The sequence below is a fragment of the Bos taurus genome, chromosome 5 (genome assembly GCF_002263795.3).
Source record: "Bos taurus isolate L1 Dominette 01449 registration number 42190680 breed Hereford chromosome 5, ARS-UCD2.0, whole genome shotgun sequence".
Lineage (NCBI taxonomy): Eukaryota > Metazoa > Chordata > Mammalia > Artiodactyla > Bovidae > Bos > Bos taurus.
In genome coordinates, this window is record NC_037332.1 from 102,770,833 (window position 1) to 102,792,909 (window position 22,077).

General features: G+C 42.3%; 1 protein-coding gene across 2 annotated transcripts in view; it reads right to left on the reverse strand.

Moving 5' to 3' along the window:
* Positions 1-22,077, reverse strand: part of WC1 (BoWC1.1) — a 51,453-nt gene that overhangs the window by 2,866 nt on the left and 26,510 nt on the right. For both annotated transcript variants that reach the window (XM_059887252.1, XM_059887253.1), the window contains 11 exons: positions 19,318-19,626; positions 18,916-19,224; positions 11,544-11,636; positions 11,150-11,467; positions 9,721-10,035; positions 3,466-3,507; positions 3,064-3,378; positions 2,776-2,808; positions 2,095-2,232; positions 1,617-1,706; positions 624-761 (listed from right to left, as the gene is read on the reverse strand). In XM_059887252.1, coding sequence (XP_059743235.1) covers positions 624-761; positions 1,617-1,706; positions 2,095-2,232; positions 2,776-2,808; positions 3,064-3,378; positions 3,466-3,507; positions 9,721-10,035; positions 11,150-11,467; positions 11,544-11,636; positions 18,916-19,224; positions 19,318-19,626 — 2,100 coding nt within the window. The remainder of the gene's footprint in view (positions 1-623; positions 762-1,616; positions 1,707-2,094; positions 2,233-2,775; positions 2,809-3,063; positions 3,379-3,465; positions 3,508-9,720; positions 10,036-11,149; positions 11,468-11,543; positions 11,637-18,915; positions 19,225-19,317; positions 19,627-22,077) is intronic.

Consider the following 22,077-nt stretch of genomic DNA (forward strand, 5'->3'; position numbering starts at 1 on the left):
CTCTGTGTGACCCCATCGACGACAGCCCACCAGGCTCCCCAGTCCCTGGGATTCTCCAGGCAAGAACACTGGAGTGGGTTGCCATTTCCTTCTCCAATGCATCAAAGTGAAAAGTGAAAGTAAAGTCACTAAGTCATGTCTGACTCTTAGCGACCCCATGGACTGCAGCCTACCAGTCTCCTACATCCATGGGATTTTCCAGGCAAGAGTACTGGAGTGGGGTATGCTCAATTAATCGATAAGTTTCTCTTTCGGCCATGACACATGCTTGTGGGATCTTAGTTCCTTGACCAGGGTTGAACCTAGGCCCTAGCAGTGAAAGTGCAGAATCCTAACCTCTGAACCACCAGGAAATTCCGTAATCTATAAACCTTTATGCAAGTATATCACATACAAAGTGATAAGTTTATGTCACATTATGGAGACATAAATGCCAAAAGCAGAGTGATTCTCACTCCTTGCAAGGAGTCTGACAGCATTAAATATGGCATATGGTCAAGATGATGGTATCAAATATATGAGATTACTTATATTTTGGATCTCTAGAGAGGCTGGGCATTGAGGAGCACAAATTCACTCTTTTTAGATAGAAAGATTGCAAGAGATCAACTGACCCCACTCACCTGTCTGAGAGGACCTCACCCCATCCTCCTTTTCTGGGGGCACTTCCTCCTCATTCCCCTGAGAGGCAGAAGGAGTTCCAGGCACTGGTACTTCTTCAGCATCATCGTAATTTTCAGCAGGGACATCAGTCCTCTGATCTGGGGGTTCCAAGAACAGACAAGGGAGTGGATGAAACCACAGTAAGTGAGATGGTCTGGGGAATACCTAAGATACCTTCTGACCCAGAGTTTCTGAGTTTTTGAATAGAGGCACCAGTCACTCCTTGTTTCAAAAGACTTTTTTCTCTAAGACCATGTTTCATTTTGATGTATCCGTAAGCCAAAACATGATTTTACATATCTCAATATTTTCTAGTGCAAACTACATATCTCAAAGCAACTCTTCCACCACTGAGCATTGCTAAAGTACTTTGGAAAATTGTGCTTTATGGATGTTATTTTTTTAAAACATTGTGTGCCTGTGGTGATTCTGGACACAGAGAGACCAGCCCCGACATGAGACATCACAGAACAGCCAGAGAAGGAGAAGGACTAACCCCATCTGGACACAAGGGATGCCTCTGGTCCATCAAAGGAAAGCCATTCTCCTTAAATCTCCTCTCTATGAGGGAAACTGTCCTCCCCAGACCCAGCCGAGGCAGGTCCACCTCTATTTCCTGGACTGGATCTGTAATCACTGTTGTCCTCACCATCCCTGGTGTAATACGGCAGTTTAGTCAGTGAGAAATCTGACGGGAAGCCTCATGTGGAGACAAACATCACACAACACACAGAATTTTTCCTCCCCACACCCACGGGACCTGTGTTAAGGCTGAGAAGGGACAGGCCTGGCTTCTGCAGTGTAGACAGGCTGGGAGGTCACGGGGCTCTGAGAGGCCATCCTGCCTCTTTGGAGGAGCCGTCTCTGTGAGCCTGGGGCAGATGCTGAGAAGATGTGCACAGCCAGTGGGTGGTGACAACCAGAGATCCCAGGAGGGCAGACAGGACACTCACCTGGGCTGCCCAGACCTTCCTTCTGGGTCAGAAGGTAATCGAGCTCCTCATACACAGCTTCAGCAAGAGCATCTTCATAGCTGGATAAGGCTGAGAGATTCCCCCAGCAGGTCAGAGAAGCTTTCCCAGATACCCTGATCCAGCCAGCCCACCTTCATCTCCCTGGTGCTCACATGGGGGCTGCCAGGACCTCAGCATCATCTCCTACCCCATGCATCATGTCAGCACCTTCTCCCCTCGTCTGACCCTGATTACAGCTCAGCACCAACTCTGTCTGGTCTCACAGGAGAGGCCATGACTTATGAGAGTTCACACCCCAGTCCTAAGAACCTCTTTCTACTCAGCCCTTAGAGCTCAGCACGGAGCACATGGAGTCTGCAACTCAGAACAGTACTTGGCCCAGGTTCCCCTCTTCATACCTGCCCCATCTCCTGCCTCCACACACTCTCCCTGGTCCCCAGTTCCCCCTGCAGCCCACCTCTGCGCTCTGCTCTCCATCTGAGCAGCTGAGTCATCAGGATGACGAGGACCAGGAACAGAAGGGCCCCCAGGATAACGCAGAGGATCCCAGGCAGGGAGAAGATGCCAGGGAGAGAATTTGAGGTTGTTCTGGTCCCTAAGGAGAACAGGAAAAAGGGCTGGAGATAGTCTTGGGCACAGAGAAATGTGTCAGCATTTTCAGGAGCTCCGGACAATGGCGTCTCAGCTTCAGAGAGTGTCAGGGTTCCCCCAGGTCTCGTTCTGAGACAATTCGACTCCACTCTGGCCAGTGTGGCCCCGAGGCAGAGATGGGGATTGTCAGGGAGCTGCCCTGCTGAGACAGCCTCTGAGGACCCAGGTCATCCCTTCTCCTTGGGCTTCAGGAGACAGAACATCAAACAGTCCAGGGACCTGCACCTCTCTGATGAGGAGAAACACTCAAGGTCGGGTGGGAGATCCTTAGATTCTACAACAAGGAAGCCAGACTTCCTTGGACCCCGGGCCTGAGAACATTAGACCCTGGACATCAAGGCAGGGGATTTCCCCAGTATAATGCCCTGGCTCCTCCCCAACAGCCATGGCTCCTCAGACTCTTTCCTCTTCTGAGTTGTCAGAGGGCCCACAGAATAGGTGCCCAGTATTTGAGTATTCTCTCCTGCCTGTGGATGGATCACAGTACCTGCTGTAGTCGTGGGCACTGTTGTCCTTACACCTAAAGAGAAAAACAGTAGTGTGGGGAAGAAGAATTGGCCAGAAAGCGGGGCAAACCCATTTTTCCCTCCTGAGCCTGAAATCAGACCTCAGTCTCCACAACACCAGTGTCTCGTCCTCCCAGCTCCCCTGTCCTAGATCAGAGCCCCAGGACCTGGACACTGTCTAAATACAAACTCCCCACCACGCCTGGCCCAGCCCAGTGCCCCCACAGTGCCCCAGCTCACCCAGGGTGGACCCCGAGTCCCTCACTCACCAGAGCACCTCACACCAGCATCCTCCTCGTGCTTGCAGTCACTCTGCCCCCAGGGCTCCGCAGCACAGTCCCACAGGGAAGACTCCCGGCCCCCACACCGCACCTCGTCTAGCCAGATGCTCCCATTTCCAGGGCCAAATGCTGCAGACTGCACGGCTTCTAGGGCCTGGCCACAGCCCAGCTGCTGACACACCACCTCAGCCTCTGCCAGGCTCCAGGAGTCATCGCACACGGTGCCCCAGGAGCCGCTGTGCCACACCTCCACCCGCCCTGAGCACTTGCTGTCTCCTCCCCTGAGCCGGAGCTTCTCTCTGTCTGAAAAGGCAGCAGCCCCTCCTGTGACTGCCCTGGTGGGAGGAAGGAGCCCCTGGGAGCCACAGGGGAGGTGGCAGGCTGACGTACCTGTGCAGGGTGCAGCAGTTGGACAGCTCTTGGGTCTTCTTCCTGCACACAACAGGAAAACAGTGGATCAGGAATAGCTGAGGGTGTTCCTGTCCCCACGTAAGATTATCTAAGGTCCATGGCTCAGTGCAAATGACATGTGAAAACACAGGCTCATTATCTCCTGGGATGAAACATTCACTGCATCTGATCACCAGCTGAAATTACTTTAAATATTTACTTGTTTATCAGTCTTCACACCCCACAGCAAATATAAACATAGACATCTACGAATGTACACACACCCCTCTGAATGAAAGTTCCATTAGAAGAAGGACCTTGTATATCTTATATGTGCCATGTTTCTGCTATTAGGAGAGTGCCTGCACATTGTATGCACTCATTCAACAAATATCTATGGAAAACCATTTCGAAATACCTAGATAGCGGCTTGATAAACATTTATTAAATGAATGAATAGACAAATAAAATTCAGTGAAATAAAATTTCTTTTTTTAAATTCATACTAATCAGTGAAATAGTAAACCAAATATAAATTAATGGTAACAGTCTATGATAATAGTTCATATTAAAAATATTCAGTCCAGAAGCAGAGTCAATTTATATTCAAAATCTCATGTACACAATTTTAATGGAAAAGTATTAGATAGATTATAAACTACTCTTACCTATTATTCAGTGTGACAAGTGGGCAAGTGAAGACTACTGTTGTAAAAGGAAACTCTCTTTTCTAAATTTATTTTTAATAGGAAGAAATTGCTCCACAATGTAGTGTTGGTTATGTGTGTGTGTGTGTGTGTTAGTCGCTCAGTCTTGTCCAACTCTTTGCGACCCTATGGACTGCAGCCCACGAGACTCCTCTGTCCATAGGATTTTCCAAACAAACATGCTGGAGTGGATTGCTATTCACTTCTCCACTGGATCCTCCCTACCCAGGGATCAAACCCAGGTCTCCCACACTGCAGGCAGTTTCTTTGCTGTCTGAGCCACCAGAAAAGCCCATAGTGTTGGTTAGGAGTCTCTTAAAAAGGAAAGTATACAGGAAAGACTTAGTAGAATTCTGAGAAGATATATGGACACATATACGTACACACTGAGTAAGCCAGAAATTTTTGCAATAGTTAAAAAATGCCTACTTAGAACAATTTGCATTGAGAAGATGCAGAAACAATAAACAAAAGACTGAAAATATATATAAAAGAATTGAAGCTGAGAGAAGTAGAAATTCAAAAAAACAGAAGGGTAAATAGTACCTGTCATAATCTATCAATGTTTATATATTCTTTCCAGATCATCCTATCAAAACTCCTACCCATTCTATGCAGAGAACCTCTGAGAAAACGATGGCAGGACCTCTGTGAGGGGTTGCTCATTTTCATGGTCAAAGACTTTACCACCTCTCAATTCACAGGGTTTAATTGCAGGAAAAATATCATCAATAAAAGGTCTCATAGTTTAATGCCTCTTTGGCCTTCAAATGAAAAAGACAAAGAGATAAGCAAAGAGAGGCAAGGAAGGGAGTGAGCCTCTGCTTTTGAAGTATCTGATCCCACATTCTCTCAGCTATGGGTTTCAGGCAACATCCAGCATACCATTCAAGGTGTACCTGAACGGGGCGTGTGTGTTTGTGTATGTGGAGGGGGAGGGAAGGAGAAAGAGAATCAGAGAGAGAAATGTTGAAGGAATAAGGTGCTATGGCTTAACTATTTGTCGCCTTCTCCAACATTTATTTATTTCATTCAAAATTTACTGCTGAAATCTCAGTTCCAATGTAACAGTATTTAGTGGTGGAGCCTTCTCAAACTCTTCCAAAAACAGAAGAAAAGATCACTTCCAAATTCATTTTATGAAGCCAACATCAGTCTGATACCAAAGCCAGATAAGGACACCATGAGAAAAGAAAATTACGAGCTAATACTCTGATAAGTACAGGTGCAAAAATCGTCAACAAAATATTAGAAAACTGAATTTGACAATACACTACAAGAGTCATACACCATGATCAAGTGATATTTGTTCCAAGGATACAAGGATAGTTCAACATTCACAAATTAATCAATGTGATACACCAAATAAACAAAATGAAGGTAAAAATCATATCCTCAAAGGATGCAGAAAAAGTGTTTGAAAAATTCAATATCCACTTACAGTAAAAACTCTTTTACAAAGTAGGTATAAAAGGATTGCATCTCAACATAATTAATGCCATATGAAAAGTACACAGGTAACAAAATACTTGACTATAAAAAACCAAAAGCTTTTCCTCTGAAATTAGACACAAGACAAAAATGTCTACTCTTACCACTTTTATTCAACTTAGTTTTGGTAGTCCTATCCAGATCCATCAGGCAATAAAAAGAAAATCAAGATATGCAAATCTGAAAGGAAGAGGCAAAACTCACACTATTTGCAGATTGGAAAGTGAAAGTGTTAGTCACTCAGTCATGTCTGACTCTTCACAACCCCAAGGACTGCAGCCTGCCAGGCTCCTCTGTCCATTGGGATTCTCCAGGCAAGAATACTGGAGTGGGTTGCCATTCCTTCCTCCAGGGGATCTTCCCGACCCAGGGACTGAACCCGGGTCTCTTGCATTGCAGACAGATTCTTTACCATCAGAGTCATGAAGAAAGAAACCCCCTCATGATATTATGTGTAGAAAACACTAAAGACTTCAGCAAAAATATGAGAACTAATACACTCAGTAAAGTTGTAGAAGAAAAATCTGTATACAAAAATCATATGCATTTCTTTACACTAACAACAAACTGCTATAAAAGAATCTGAGAAAACAATTCTACTTACATTTGCATGAACATGAATAAAATATCTAGGAATAAATTTAACCAAGGAGGTGAAAGACCTGCACACTGAAAAATATAAACACATTGAAGAAAGATACTGAAGGTGACTCAAATAAAGGGAAAGATATTCTGTGCTCATGGATTGGAAGATCTAATATTATTAATATGGCCATACTACCCAAAGCATCTACAGATTCACTGCAATCCTTATCAAAATTCCAATGGAAATTTTCACAGATACAGAAGAAACAATCCTAAAATTTGCATGGAACCACAAAAGACGCTCAATACCAAAGCAATCTTGAGAAAGAATAATAAAGCTAGAGGTGTCGTGCTTCCTGATTTCAAACTATATTACAAAGCTGTATTAATCAAAACAGTATGTTGATGGTATAAAAATGAACACAGAGATCAATGGAACAGAACAGAGAGTCCATAAATAAACTCACATTTCTATGGTCAATTAATTTTTGACAAAGAAGCCAAGAATATACACTGGGAAAAGGACAGTTTTTTCAGTAAATGGCATTGGGAACACTGGACAGCCACATGCAAAAAATGAAACTGGACCACTGTCTTACACCATTCACAAAAATTAACTCAAAATAGATTAAAGACTTGATCACAAGTCCTGAAGCCATAAAATTTCTACAAGAAAAAACAGAAAATAAAATCCTCACACCAGTCTTTGTGATGATTTTTTGGATCTGACACCAAAAGCAAAGGGAACAAGAGTAAAAACAAGCAGTTGTGATGACATAAGGCTAAAAAGCTTCTGCCCAATTAAGGAAACCATCAACAAAGTGAAAAAGCAACGAATGGAATTGGAGAAAATATTTGCATATTATATCTCTGGTAAGGATTATTATCCAAAATAGACAAGGAACTCTTCCAACTCAGTAGCAAAAAACAAACAGTCTGATTTTTTTAAAAATGGGCAGAGAACCTGAATAGACATTTTTTTAAAGAATACATACAACTTGCCAATAGGTACATGAAAACGTGCTCAACACTATTAATCATCAGAAAATACAAATCAAAACCACAATGAGATATGACCTCATATCCTCTAGAAAGGCTTTTATCAAAAAGAAGAAATAACAGGCTTTTATCAAAAAGAAGAAATAACAGGAGTTGAGGAGAATGTGAAGAGATAGGAAAGCTTTTGCACACTTAGAGGGAATGTAAGTTGATGCAGCCCCTATGGAAACAGTATTGAGGTGCATCACAAATTAAAAATAGAACTGCCATATGATTTAGGAATTTCACTTTGGAGTATTTATCTGAAGGAAACAAAAACACTAACTTGAAAACCCAATGTTCATTGCAGCAACATATGTTCAGTTGCTAGGTTGTGTCTGACTCTTTGTAACCCCATGGACTGCAGCATGCCAGGCTCCTCTGTCCTTCACTAACTCCCAAAGGTTGCTCAAATTCATGTCCACTGAACTGGTGATGCTATCTAACTATCTCGTCCTCTGTGGCCCCCTTCTTCTTTTGCCTTCAATCTTTCCCAGCATCAGGCTCTTTTCCAATGAGTCAGCTCTTGTCATCAGGTGGCCTAAGTACTGGAGCTTCAGCTTCAGCATCAGTCCTTCCAATGACTATTCAGGGTTGATTTCCTTTAGGATTGATTGGTTTTATCTCCTTGCTGTACAAAGAACTCTCAATTCAATTGCGGCATTGAAGCACCTCAATTCAAAAGCATCAACTCTTTTTAGCTTCTTCTATAGCCCGACTCTCATGTCCAGACTTGACTACTGGAAGAAATATAGCTTTGACCATATGGACCTTTGTCAGCAAAGCGATGTCTCTGCTTTTTAATACTCTGTCTAGTTTTGTCACAGAGGAACAAGCCTCTTTTAATCTCATGGCTGCAGTCACCATCAGCAGTGATTTGGGAGTCCAAGAAAAGAAAATCTGTCACTGTTTCCACTTTCTCCCCTTTGCCATGAAGTGCTGATGATCTTAGGTTTTAGATGTTGAGCTGTAAGCCAGCTTTTTCACTCTCCTCTTTCACCCTCAATGAGAGGCTCTTTAGTTCCTCTTTGCTTTCTGCCATTAGAGTGGTATCATCTGCATATCTGAGGTTGTTGATATTTCTCACAGCAATCTTGATTCCAGCTTGTGATTCATCCAGCCTGGCATTTCCTATGATGGTCTCTGCATATAAGTTAAATAAACAGGGTGACAATATACAGCCTTGATGAACTCTTTTCCCAGTTTGGAACCAGTCGGTTTTTTCATGTCCAGTTCCAACGGCTGCTTTTTGATCTGCATACAGGTTTCTCAGGAGGCAGGTAAGGTGCCCTGGTATTCTCATCTCTTTAAGAATTTTCCACAGTTCATTGTGATCTACATGGTCAAAGGCTTTATGTACTCAATGAGCAGATGTTTTTCTGGAATTCTCTGGCTTACTCTATGATCCAACAAATGTTGGCAGTTTGATCTCTGGTTTCTCTGCCTTTTCTAAACCCAGCTTGTACATCTCGGAAGTTCTCAGTTCACTTACTGCTCAAGCCTAGCTTGAAAGACTTTGAGCATAACCTTGCTAGCATGTGAAATGAGCACAATTGTGAGGTAGTTTGACCATTCATTGACATTGCCCTTCTTTGAGATTGAAACGAAAACTGACCTTCTCCAGTCCAGTGGCCACTGCTGAATCTTCCAAATTTGCTGACGTATTGACTGCAGCACTTTAACAGTATTACCTTTTAGTATTTTATAGCAATATATGTGAGTCAAACAATGTAAGTCTTCACTGATGAATGGATAAAGAAAATGTAGTATAGACTTATATCCACCCATAAAAAAGAAGAAAATCTTGCCAGTTTCAACAACATGGATGGACCTCAAGGGCATTATGCTAAGTGAAACAAATCAGACAGAGAAAGAAAAATACCATATAATCTCATTTATATGTGTCATATTAAAACAAAAAGCAAGTTTAGAGATGCTGAGTAGTTGGTGGCTGCCAGAGGTGGGGGATTTGGTGTGGGCAAAGGTAATCAAAAGGTATAAATTTAAATTATAAAATTAATGGGTGAAGAGCTATAACATACAGCATGGTGAATACTGTATTGTCTATTTGAAGGAGGGCAAGAAAATACATCTTAAACATTCTCATCATGTAAGAAAAATTTTTAACTATATATATGGATCTATATATATGGATCCATAGATAGAGATATAACTAGACTTACTGTAGTGATCATTTATCAATACACACAAATATATAAACATTATGTTGTACACAGCAAAAAAATAATGTTGTATCAATTATATCAATTAAAAATTTTCATAAAGCAAGTTTGGAACATGTAGATTAAATTAGCTCCATCCAAACTTCATTTTATAAACTCAATTTAAACCCATCACTTAGATTTTAATATATCAAATCTCACTAACAACATCCTACAGGGTTGGGAAAGACACAGAAACAGACATAAGTCACCTGCACATGAGATGTAGGCTTCCTCCTTTGGAGAGCATGAACTGTATTTCCATGGGCCAGAAGGACACTGCCAGAGAGAGGTATCCATTTTCCGACACTGAATTAAATCTACCCACTGGGGTCTAGAACCTTCCCTGAGACCAACAGAGGTGTTGAGACTTCCACTGTCCCCACAGCCAAGCTGTCTGCAGATCACGGACACAGTGATATCTTCCATGGGGCTGCGGCAGACACTGCCCCAGGTCCCGTTGTAGAAAACTTCCAGCCACCCAGCACACTGCTGGTCCTCGCTCACCATCCTGAGGGCCAGGAACTCTGAGATTGAAAGGGAGGAGACAGGACACAGTGAGAAACCCACTCAGAGCTCTGGGTTTTCCTCTCTCCCCAAACTTGTGAACACTCATCTCTGACCCAGCTGAGGAAGCAAATCCACTAGATGACCAGAGTCAAACCTGTCTCCTTTTTATCTGACTTTGTCCATCTGTGTCTGTCTTTCTAAATATTTCTACCACCATGAAGTAGTGAATATAAACTGAGGAAGACCAACCAGGACACCTGCAGGGAGAGGGAGCTGACTCCTGCTTCCTGACAAAACATCTAAAAGAGTGTATGAAAGGGGTGTGATGTGGACAATGTGGAGGCAGATAGAGTAATGGACCCACAGATGTCTACATGGAACCCGTGTCTATGTTTCCTTATTTGGCAAAAGGGACTTTACATATGTGATTACGGTATGGTCCTTTGGATGCTAAGAGTAACCTGAAATACGGCAGATTAACCACCTGAGCACAGTCTAATCACATTCTTAGACTCACTGTCCTTTAAAGTGGAATCCTTTTCCTCATTCTGGTTAGAGGGAGATGTGAATATGGATAATGGTTAGAGAGGTGGAGCATTACTGGTCTGATGATGAACATATAGGGTTATGAGTGAAGGAAGGCAGGCGGTTTCTAGAAGCTTGAAAAGACAGGAAACAGATTCTTTCCCAGAGGCTCAGAAGTGATGTGGCCCTGCTGAAACTTTTATCACAATCCAGTGAGATCCCTGCTGGACATCTATGCTACAGAAGTGTAAGGAAATAAATATGTTGTTTTAAACCATTAACAATGTAGCAATTTGTTATAGAACAAGCAAAAACTAGCACAGTGGCTTTAAGACGTCTCTACTATATGTACCAGAAGGGTGAGCCCTGATTTCAAGAAAAACTGTGACAAAAGACTCTGCCAGGAAACACTACTGAGAAGAAAGGACCAGAATCTCAGCTGCTGCAGGAGGCAGTGAAAGCACCTCGTCTTTACCTCTGCTGGACAGGCTTCATGGAAGGAAGCCTCCTTCTCTGGTCCTTTCAGCATCTCTCCATCAGGGTTCAGACCCCCGTCATCCTGGGCCCCACCCCTCCCCCAAACTGTAGACAGTGTGCAGCACAGACCTGAGCAGATGACCCCGGCGTCCTCCTTGTGTCTGCAGTCGTGCCGCCCCCAGCCCCGGGGGGAAGGGCACGTCCACACCTGGGACTCATTTCCAGCACAGTTCAGGTCGTCCAGCCAGATGGGCCCTGATCCTGCCCCAAAGTGGGCAGACCCCGTGGCATTAAGGGCTTCTCCACAGCCCAGCTGCCTGCACACCACGCGGGCATCATCCAGGTCCCAGCCGTCATCACAGATGGTGCCCCAGGAGCCCTGGTCAAGGATCTCCACTCTCCCGGCACAGTGACTGCCCCCGTCCACCAAGCGGAGCTGCCTGCTGTCTGAGGAGACAGAAATGGGACAATGGGGCATTGACCTAGGGAATGAGAAGGGTCTTCTGTCCTGTGGGACACTCACCTGAGCAGTAGGGGGCCCTCTCCTCTGAGGCTGCAGATCCTGCTGGTTCAGACACAAAGTGGTCGCACTGGGGCAGCACCTGGGTCTGGTTTCCTGAAGAAACAGTGATGATTAGAGGGTTGGGAGGGTTAAAGAACAGGAAAGTCAGTTAAACTAAATAATTTTAGGAGGGGAGGGAAGTTTGGGGTAAAATGGGTACATATATATGTATGGCCAAGTCCCTGGCTGTTCTCCCAAAACTAAAACAACATTGTTAATTGGCTATACCCCAATACAAAGTAAAAAGTTCAAAAGAAAAAAAAATAAATAATGACCTAGGGATGGAGCTGAGATGAAAGCTGGAACATACTGGTAAAGTTACCATAATCTTCGTGTTCCCTTTCTCCATGAAGAGCCCTGGTCCTGACAATGGCATGATTCCTGTTTTAAGCCAAGCTTTGCCCTAAGAATGAGTTAAACAAGTTGTTCTATCCTTCAGTTCAGTTGAGTTCAGTCGCTCAGTCGTGTCCGACTCTTTGCGACCCCATGAATTGCAGCACGCCAGGCCTTCCTGTCCTCACCAACTCCCGGAGTTCACTCAAACTCACGTCCGTCAAGTCTGTGATGCCATCCAGCCATCTCATCCTCTGTCGTCCCCTTCTCCTCTTGCCCCCAATCCCTCCCAGCATCAGAGTCTTCTCCAATGAGTCAACTCTTCGCATGAGGTGGCCAAAGTACTGGAGTTTCAGCTTTAGCATCATTCCTTCTAAAGAACACCCAGGACTGGTCTCCTTCAGAATGGACTTAAAGTTGAAAAGAAAAAAATAAATAATGACCTAGTGATGGAGCTGAGATGAAAGCTGGAACATACTGGCAAAGTTACATTAATCTTCGTGTTCCCTTTCTCCATGAAGAGCCCTGGTCCTGACAATGGCACGATACTTAAAACAACACCCAGGACTGATCTCCTTCAGAATGGATTGGTTGGATCTCCTTGCAGTCCAAGGGACTCTCAAGAGTCTTCTCCAACACCACAGTTCAAAAGCATCAATTCTTTGGTGCTCAGCTTTCTTCACAGGCCAAATCTCACACCCATACATGACTACTGGAAAAACCATAACTTTGACTAGATGAACCTTTGTTGGCAAAGTAATGATTCTGCTTTTGAATATGCTATCTAGGTTGGTAACAACCCTCCTTCCAAGGAGTAAGTGTCTTTTAATTTCATGTCTGCAATCACCATCCTCCGTGGTTTGGAGCCCCAAAAAATAAACTGTGACACTGTCTCCACTGTTTCCACATCTATTTCCCATGAAGTGATGGGACCAGATGCCATGATCTTAGTTTTCTGAATGTTGAGCTTAATCTACCCCTAAATAGAAGAAGCAAAAAAAAGCCTTTCTGTAGGAGTTGTACAATTATTTATCTACAATGTTTGTGATTTTAAAAATACTTATATAAAAGAGATCTCATGGAAAACCAGAGCAAAAACAAACATTAAAAAATTTCCCAGGGTATTTGGCTCTTAAAGTTACCTGACAAAGAATTTATTTTATTTCATTTATTAACTTTTGAGTATAATTGCTTTACAATGCTGTGGTAGCTTCTGCTGTACAGCAAATTTAGTAAGTTACACATATACATGCGGGCTTCCCAGGTGACTCAGTGGTGAAGAACCTGCCTGCCAAACAGGAGACTGGGGTTCCATCCCAGGGTTGGGAAGAGCCTTTGGAGAAAAAAATGTAATCCACTCCAGTATTCTTGCCTGAGAAATCCTATGGACAAAGGAGCATGGCAGTCCATGAGGTCACAAAAGACTCAGACACAACTCAGTGACTAAACAACAACTCTATCTATCTATTTATCTACCTATCTATTTATATCTATCTATCTATGTATATATATATATATATATATATATATATCCCCTCTTTCTTGGATTTACTTCCTATTTAGGTCACCACAGAACACTGAGTAGAGTTCCCTGTGCTATAAAAAAGTTATTATTTATCTATGTATATGTGCATGCATGCTAAGACACTTCAGTAGTGTCTGACTCTGGATTGTAGCCCATCAGGCTCCATGTCTATGGGATTCTCCAAGCAATATCTATTTTGTACTTAGTATCAATAGTGTAGGGCTTCTGAGTCTGGTGGCTCAGACAGTAAAGAATCCGCCTGCAATGCGGGAGACCTGGCTTTGATCCTTGGGTTGGAATGTCCCCTGCAGGAGGGCATGGCAACCCACAGTAGTTGTACCAATTTACATACTCATAGGTAGGAGGACTCCCTTTTCTGCACATCCTCTCCAGCATTTATTTGTGGGTTTTTTTAATATTAGACATTCTAACTGGTGTAAAGTGTTACCTGCCTGTACTTTTGACTTGCATCTCTCTAATAGTTAGTGATGTTGTATTTGTTAGCCATCTGTATGTCTGGAAAAAATGTCTATTTAGGTCTTTTCCCCATCTTTTCATTGGATTGTTTGGTTTGTTGATACTGAGTTGTTTGTGTATTTTGAAGATTAATCCCTTGTTAATTACTTCATTTGCAAATATTTTCTCCCATTCTGAGAGTTGTCTTTTTGTTCTGTTTATGGTTTCCTTTGCTATGCAAAACCTTTTAAGTTTAATCGGGTCCTATTTCTTTATTTTTGCTTTTATTTTCTTTACTCCAGAAGGTTGGTCAAAAAAGATCTTGTTGCAATTTATGTCAAAGAATCTTCTGCCTATGTTTTCCTCTAAGAGTTTTATAGTCTGACAGAGAATTTAAACAGCCATGATTAAAGTCCTCAAAGAATTAATTAACAAGATGTGTGTCTTGGCAGAGAAATGATAACAAAAACAAATGAAACTTCTACAGCTGAAAAAGTTAACAGCTGAAATTAAGAACTAGAGAATGAATCTATCAGCACATTAGATTAATATAAAGTAGAAATAATAAAATGTAAGATGAGAGGATAAATATTCCTCTATATAGAAAAGCTGTTTACATGGTAAGTGCCTGGTTAACAATACTGTATAACAAAGTTTCCCCCCAAACTTAGTAGTTGAAGGAATTTAGTTTTTAATTTTGCTTATGATTTCTCGGGTCAGTAATTCGGGAAAGACTCAACTTGGCAGTTCTATCTTTGGGGTTTCTCATGTGGTTGCATTTAGATGTCCTCTGGGACTGACATCTCTAAAGGTTTGACTGAACTGTGGTTATGTAAGGAAATTCCCAGAAGTATTTTTGTTGTTGTTAGGAGGGAGGGATAAAGGAGCATCATGTCTGCAACCTAATCCAGAAAGATTTTACATACTCAGGGAAAAACAGGGCAGGAGGGGAACAAATAAGGAGAGAAAGGGAAAGCAAGAGCAAGAGAGAGAGAGAAAAGAAAGAAAGAAGGATTAAAGCAAAATGCTAATCTAACATTTGGGAAATCCAGGTAAAGTTCATAGACAATTCATTCCTAGAAAACCTTCACTAAAGGAAATACTAATAACATCAAACCCATAAAGTGCCTAGGAGAAAACCTAGTTAAAGATGTGCAAAACATCTGAGAGAAATTCAAGACCTAACTGAATGAAAGGATATATTTTGTCAGTGAATTGGGAAACTCAGTGTTGTCAAAGTCAGTCATTCTCAAATTTACATACAGATTAAATCTAACCTCAATCAAATTCCCTTGTGCTTTTGTTTGTCTGAAACATGACAAGCTGATTCAAAATGTATGTTGCTGTTGTTCAGTCACTTAGTCGTGTCTGACTCTTTGTGACCCCAAGGACTGCAGCACACCAGGCTTCCCTGTCCATCACCAACTCCTGAAGCTTGCTCAAACTCATGTCTTTTGAGTCAGTGATGCCATCCAACCATCTCATCCTCTGTCATCCCCTTCTCCTCCTGCCTTCAGTCTTTCCTAGTATCAGGGTCTTTTCTAGTGAGTCAGCTCTTTGCATCAGGTGGCCAAAGTATTGGAGCTTCAGCTCGAAAATGTATACAAAATACAAAAACCAAGACTGACCAAAGCAGTTGGCAAGAAAAGCAACAACATAACTTCTTTAAATTAAAGTTACCCAGACTTACTATGTGTGCTTAGTCAATCAGTCATGTCCAACTCTTTGTGACCCAATAGACTATAGACCACCAGGCTCCTCTGTCCACGGGGATTCTCCAGGCAAGAATACTGGAGTGGGTTGTCATGCCCTTCTCCAGGAGATCTTCCCAACCCAGGGATCAAACCCAGGTCTCCCGCCTTGCAGGAAGATTCTTTACTCTCTGAGACACCAGGGAAGGTTCAAGACTTACTATAAAATTACAATAATTAAGAAAATGTGGAGCTTGGACGCGTTTGCAGTCCGTACGCCTGCGCGAGCTGCGGGAAGCTAACTGAAACCTGCGGTGGTGCTATAGCCGCGCCGCGGGACTCGGTGCGGCCGACGGATAAAATTTAAAAAAAAAAAAAAGAAAGAAAATGTGGTACAGGTGCAAGGAGAGACAAAGGATACAGTGGAACAGAATAGAGAGTATAAAAACTGTATTCAGACATATGTGCCCTTTCGCTTATCACAAAGGTGGCACTGCAGTGGGGAATAGTCTTTTCAGAAAAAGATTTTGAGTCAACTGGATACCCACATGAAAACAGGATATTTGACCCTTATCCTACACAGATGTCAATCCTAGAAGCAATGTACAATTATATGCAAAAAAAAAAAAAGTAATTACACTTCTGTGAGATACTCTCAGAGAACATTTTTGTAATTTTGGAGTAGACAAAGTTCATTTAAAAAGAATATAAGGAGTTCTAGGGACTGGATCAATGGACTAGCTCAAAACTGAGACAGAAGTACACCAAGGCTGTATATTGTCACTCTGCTTATTTAATTTATATGCAGAGTACATCATGCAAAATGCTGGGCTGGATGAAGCACAAACTGGAGTCAAGATTTCTGGGAGAAATATCAATAACCTCAGATACGCAGATGACACCACCTTTATGGCAGAAAGTGAGCAGAAATTAAAGAGCCTCTTTTTTAATTTATTTTTAAATTTTTTTTATTATTGTTATTTTTTTTTTACTTTACAATATTGTATTGATTTTGCCATACATCATGAAACTGAAAGAGGAGAGTGAAAATGTTGGTTTAAAACTCAACATTCAAAAAACTAATATCATGACATCTGGTCCCATCATTTTATGGCAAAAAGATGGGGAAACAGGGACAGACTTTATTTTCTTGGGCTCCAAAATCACTGCAGATTATGTCTACAGCCATGAAATTAAAAGACGCTTGCTGCTTGGAAGAAAAGCTATGACCAACCTAGTCAACATATTAAAAAGCAGAGACATTACTGACAAAGGCCCATCTAGTCAAAGCTATGATTTTTCCAGTAATCATGTATGGATGTGAGAGTTGGACCATAAAGAAAGCTGAATGCTGAATAATTGATGCTTTTGAACTGTGGTGTTGGAGAAGACTCTTGACAGTCCCTTGGATGGCAAGGAGGTCCAATCAGTCTATCCTAAAGGAAATCAGTCCTGAATATTCATTGGAAAAACTGATGCTGAAGCTGAAGCTCCAATACTTTGGCCACATGATGGGAAGAACTGACTCATTGGAAAAGACCCTGAAGCTGAGAAAGATTGAAGGCAGGAGGAGAAGGGGACGACAGAGAATCAGATGACTGGATGGTTTCACCGACTCAATGGATATGAGCTTGAGCAAGCTCCAGGAGATGGTGAAGGACAGAAAAGCTCGGCATGCTGTAGTCCATGGGGTTGCAGAGTCAGACATGACAGTGATTGAACCGAACTGACTGACTGAAAAGGCACTGCATGTACAGAAAAAAAAGTTGATAAGTCAAACCAAAGATGAGTAACTTGGCTCATTGAAGTACAGCATACCATTAAGAAAATAAAAATATAAGACCAAGAATTAAACACACAAAAGTCATAATAAATACTTTTGTCAAAAGTCATCATCATGGTAATTTGCACTATTGTATTTGTAATAGTCAAGAACTGGAAATAAACTCAAATCTCTGCCATTAGTTGAATGGTTCAATGCATGGTCATGTGATCTTTCAAAGGAATACTCTATAATAATAAAAGTGAATGAAATGTTGCCATAAACAGCATTATGAGTGAATCTCAAACACAGTTTGGAGTCAAAGAAATTAGACACAAAAGAAAACATACTGTATGATTTTACATAAAGTTCAAAAACTGAGAAAATATTCTATGGCAGTACAAGTCTTAGGTAAGCAGTCTTCCCTGGAGTGGAGGACACAGCTATTGGGAGGCGATAGTGATTCTGTGGTGCTGTGAATGTTCTCTTTGTAGATCTGGGTCGGAGAACATGATCTAGGTATATGCTTATTGTTTGTACTTTGTTCTCTATTTTTATCCTTAAATAATAATGTTTCATAAAAAATATTCGTCTAGGCGTCTCTTTCCCTGACATAGCACTTCTTAGCATTTCTTAGCACCTCTTTCCCCTGAAAAAAATGAGTGAACAATGAGAATGCTATGGAGCAGGACCTTACAGAGCCTTCTCAGGACAGACCACCCTCATGTCCTCCACCTGCCTCTGTTTGTAAAAAAACCTAGCTAAAGAATAAATTTGATCACAGAAATGAAAAAAAATCAGAAACAAAGGAAAACAGTCAAATAGTACAAAATAATAATAGTTTAACCCTAAACAAAGTCAAGGACCTTTAGTTCCTTCTCAGGGGCTATAGATAACATTCTAAGCCATATCTTTTGAGCTATTTTGCAGATACTGAAATCCCAAACAGGTGGTAGCAATAAATAACTGGCTCCCCACTAGTCTGATGACCAGACTAGTGGGGAGCCAGTTCCTTCTCCAGGGGATCTTTCCAACCCAGGGATCAAACCCTAGACTCTTGCATTGCAAGCAGGTTCTTTACCATCTGAGCCAACAAGGAAGTTCATAATCTTCATTTTACACAATTCCAAGATCAGCCTCAAGGAAATGGGAATAAACCAACACTAGAACTGATGATTAACTGTAATTCAAACAAAAAGGTGACACTGACCAGATCTATTTCAAGATGATTGTCAGAGCTAGCTGTGCTACTCTGCAGGTAAACTGTCCCCTACTTCCACCTGTGCACTCCTGATTAGCAAGGAGGAGCTGGTTCTTTGGTACACTAGTCCTCTGTCTCCCCAGAACAGCTGGTTTCCTCAATAAAGCTGTCTTTAATTTTGCCCCACACTTGTCTCTCACTGTTGGATTCTTGAGTAATGAGCAGCTGAAACTCGAGTTCAGTAACAAGATTAAACATTTCACTACAGAATATCTTTCTTTTTAAGCCTGTTTTCCCTTACTCTCTGCTCTGGGGAAATTTCACTCCAGGAGCATCCTAAGTATAACAGACCTTCCCTCTCTTACCTGAGCACATCACAGAGGCTGTGTTGCCATGGGAACAGTCAGGAACACCCAGGGTAGTCACAGGGCATGTCCACAGGAAGGACTCAGTCCCTGAGCAGTGAAATCGGGCTTTCCAGAGTTGATCACTTCCTTCTGCTCTGTTTGGGGTGGAGACGGCGACTCCACAGCCGAGCTGACGACAGACAACATTGGCATTGGCCAGACTCCAGTGGGAGGCACAGAGCGCTCTCCATTGTCCAAAAATGTTCATCTCCACCTGCCCCTCACACTGAGAGGAGCCATTTGTCATGAGCCGGACATCTGTGTACACTGATAGAAACAGACAGGATTTCAGAAAAATCGTATTTCTTTTTTAGCTTGAAGTGAGGGTACACAGAGGCTAAATCCTGACGTGCATCTCACCTGAACAGACAACCTGAACAGCTCCACTGTGGTGACAAGTGCCCCCTGGACAGGGCACTCTGGGGCAGACCCGGAGCTCAGGCTCCTCTCCCTCACACCTGAACTCTTCAGCCCAGACCCGGGCATTGGACTCTCTGAAGGGCACATGTCCCAGGACAGACACAGCCTTGCCACACCCCAGCTCTGCACAGATGACCTGAGCAGTGGGGAGTGTGAAGTTCCCATCAGACACTGGGATCCAGGCTTCTCCAGAATGCACTTCTACTCGCCCTGAGCAGGGTCCATCCCCTCCAGCCAGACGCAAAAATCCTAAGAGAAACAAAGAACAAACCCAGTGACTGTTCATGAAACTGGCTTGACAATTGGAAACAACACCTCACAGGCAATGGTGGGAAAACATTTTCCAGCAGTGGTATAAAAGGGGATAAGAAGAGAAAATTTGACTGTTATTGTCAAATTGCATTTCCATGAGCGAGTTTCTGAAGAGATAACCAGAAGGATTGCAGGGTCAGTTTGGAATGGCTGAATCCCGAGAATATATAGTGGTTAGGAATGTTAATTCTTATCTGGGGGGCCTAGAAACTACAAAGGCCCAAAGAAACTGCACAGCGGTAGACATTCAAACTTGAGTGCATAGCTGAACTAACTGAGAGTGAAAGAGGATCATGGGATTCAAGAGGTCAGAGGCCTAAGAGTCAGAGAAGTTTAGAATGTCATCCTGAAATTTCTGGGGCTAGAATTTTGGGCACGTTTCTCTGAGCCAATATTCAAGTCACTGGGGATGGGAACATCATGTGGGCTGGATCTGAGTGCAGGCATTAGGTCACAATTAGGTAACCTAATTGTGAAAGAAGTTGTTCACAGATAAGTTTGGAAATGATGAAAGCTCAGAGAGTCATAGGAGAGGAAGGGAATGATGCTAGCCATCTTTCTTAAAAACCTAGGATTTATGAACACACCTGAGAGAAAGTGAAGTCTCAGTGGGATTATGCAAGACAACTGGGTTAGGTGATTACTTCATCCTAGACATGAATTCTTAGCAAATGTGAAGGAGTGATGAGAGTTTAATGTATTCTAACCCTATCTATATGCCTACTGCATATTCCTTTCCTATTTGGATTTCTGAGATAAGAAGCCAGCAAGCTACGAAAAAGGAGAGTGAGAGGAAGATAGCAGAGAGCAAGCAAGCCATATATATTTTAGAGATTTCTAAATTGCAAAAGCCTCAGTAGTGACGAAACATAGATTTGGAAACCAAATACTTGTTCAACAAGATTTTAACACCTTTTATCCCCTGGGCTGCTCCCATTTGCCACCTAACACTCCTACCCTTTCCCAATTCCCCCAATGCAGAAAAGAAGAAATGATCTTAAGAGCTACAAATAGATGGAAAGGATACTCCAAAAGGGAAGAACTTCTGTAGGGAGTGAGGTGGGGTGAGTGGTAGGTTAAATGGGGAGTGGATGGAGTATGAGAGAGAGACCAAAGAAAAGACTCATGATCATGATTTCATGCTTCAGGGACCATATTTGGACAGAGAAAAGGTAATCCAATGGGGAAAAAAAAACCTGAAAATCATAAAGAACAATTTTTAAAATAATTTGCCTGGTTTCTGAGTGTGCTCATGGTTATGTAGGTGATGGTGGAATTTGTCCTGGTAAAGGACTCTGATTGCATAAGTATGTGAACTTTGAAGTCTCAAAAAGAATGATGTAACAGAATAAAAATCTACTATAGAGAGCAGGAGAGGACAGAAAAGACACCACAGAAATTAAAGAATTGAAGGATTAGCTTGACCACTGATATAAGAATGAATGATGAGGGAGAGGATGATCTGCTTGCCTTTTATTATTTATCCACTTCCATCTCCCCAGAGAGGCCCAGGTTAGGACCCCTAGCCTCCTCTGGCTGGGAGTTTGGTCACAGGCTACACATTCTAATTAAAGCATTTTTATTTAACTGGTTGTTTTTGTTGCTCAGTCACTCAGTCGTGTCTGACTCTTTGTGACCCCATGGACTGCAGCACTCCAGGCTTCCCTGTCTTCACTATCTCCCTGAGTTTACTCAAACTCATGTCCATTGAGTCAGTGATGCCATCCAACCATCTAATCCTCTGTTGTCCCCTTCTTCTCCGGTCTTCGATCTTTCCCAGCCTCAGGGTCTTTTCCAATGAGTCATTTCTTCTTATCATGTGGCCAAAGTATTGGAGCTTTAGCTTCAGCATACATCCTTCCAATGAGTTATTCAGGGTTGATTTCCTTTAGGATTGACTGATTTGATCTCCTTGCTATCCAAGGGACTCTCCAGAGTCTTCTCCAGCACCACAGTTCAAAAACATCAATTCTTCAGCGCTCAGCCTTCTTTATGATCCAACTCTCACGTCCATACATAACTACCGGAAAAATAAACATAGCTTTGACTATATGGACATTTGTCACAAAGTAATGTCTCTGCTTTTTAATATGCTGTGCAGGTTTGTCATAGCTTTTCTTCCAAGGAGCAAGCGTCTTTTAATTTCATGGCTGCAGTCACAGTCTGCAGTGATTCTGGAGCCCAAGAAAATAAGTCTATTGCTGTTTCCATTTTTTCCTCATCTCTTAGCCATGAAGTGATGGGACTGGATGCCATGATATTAGTTTTTTGAATGTGGAATTTCAAGCCAGCTTTTTCACTCTTCTCTTCCACTTTCATCAAGAGGCTCTCCTCTATTCCTCTTTACTTTCTGCTATTAGGGTGGTGTCATCTGCATATATGAGGTTA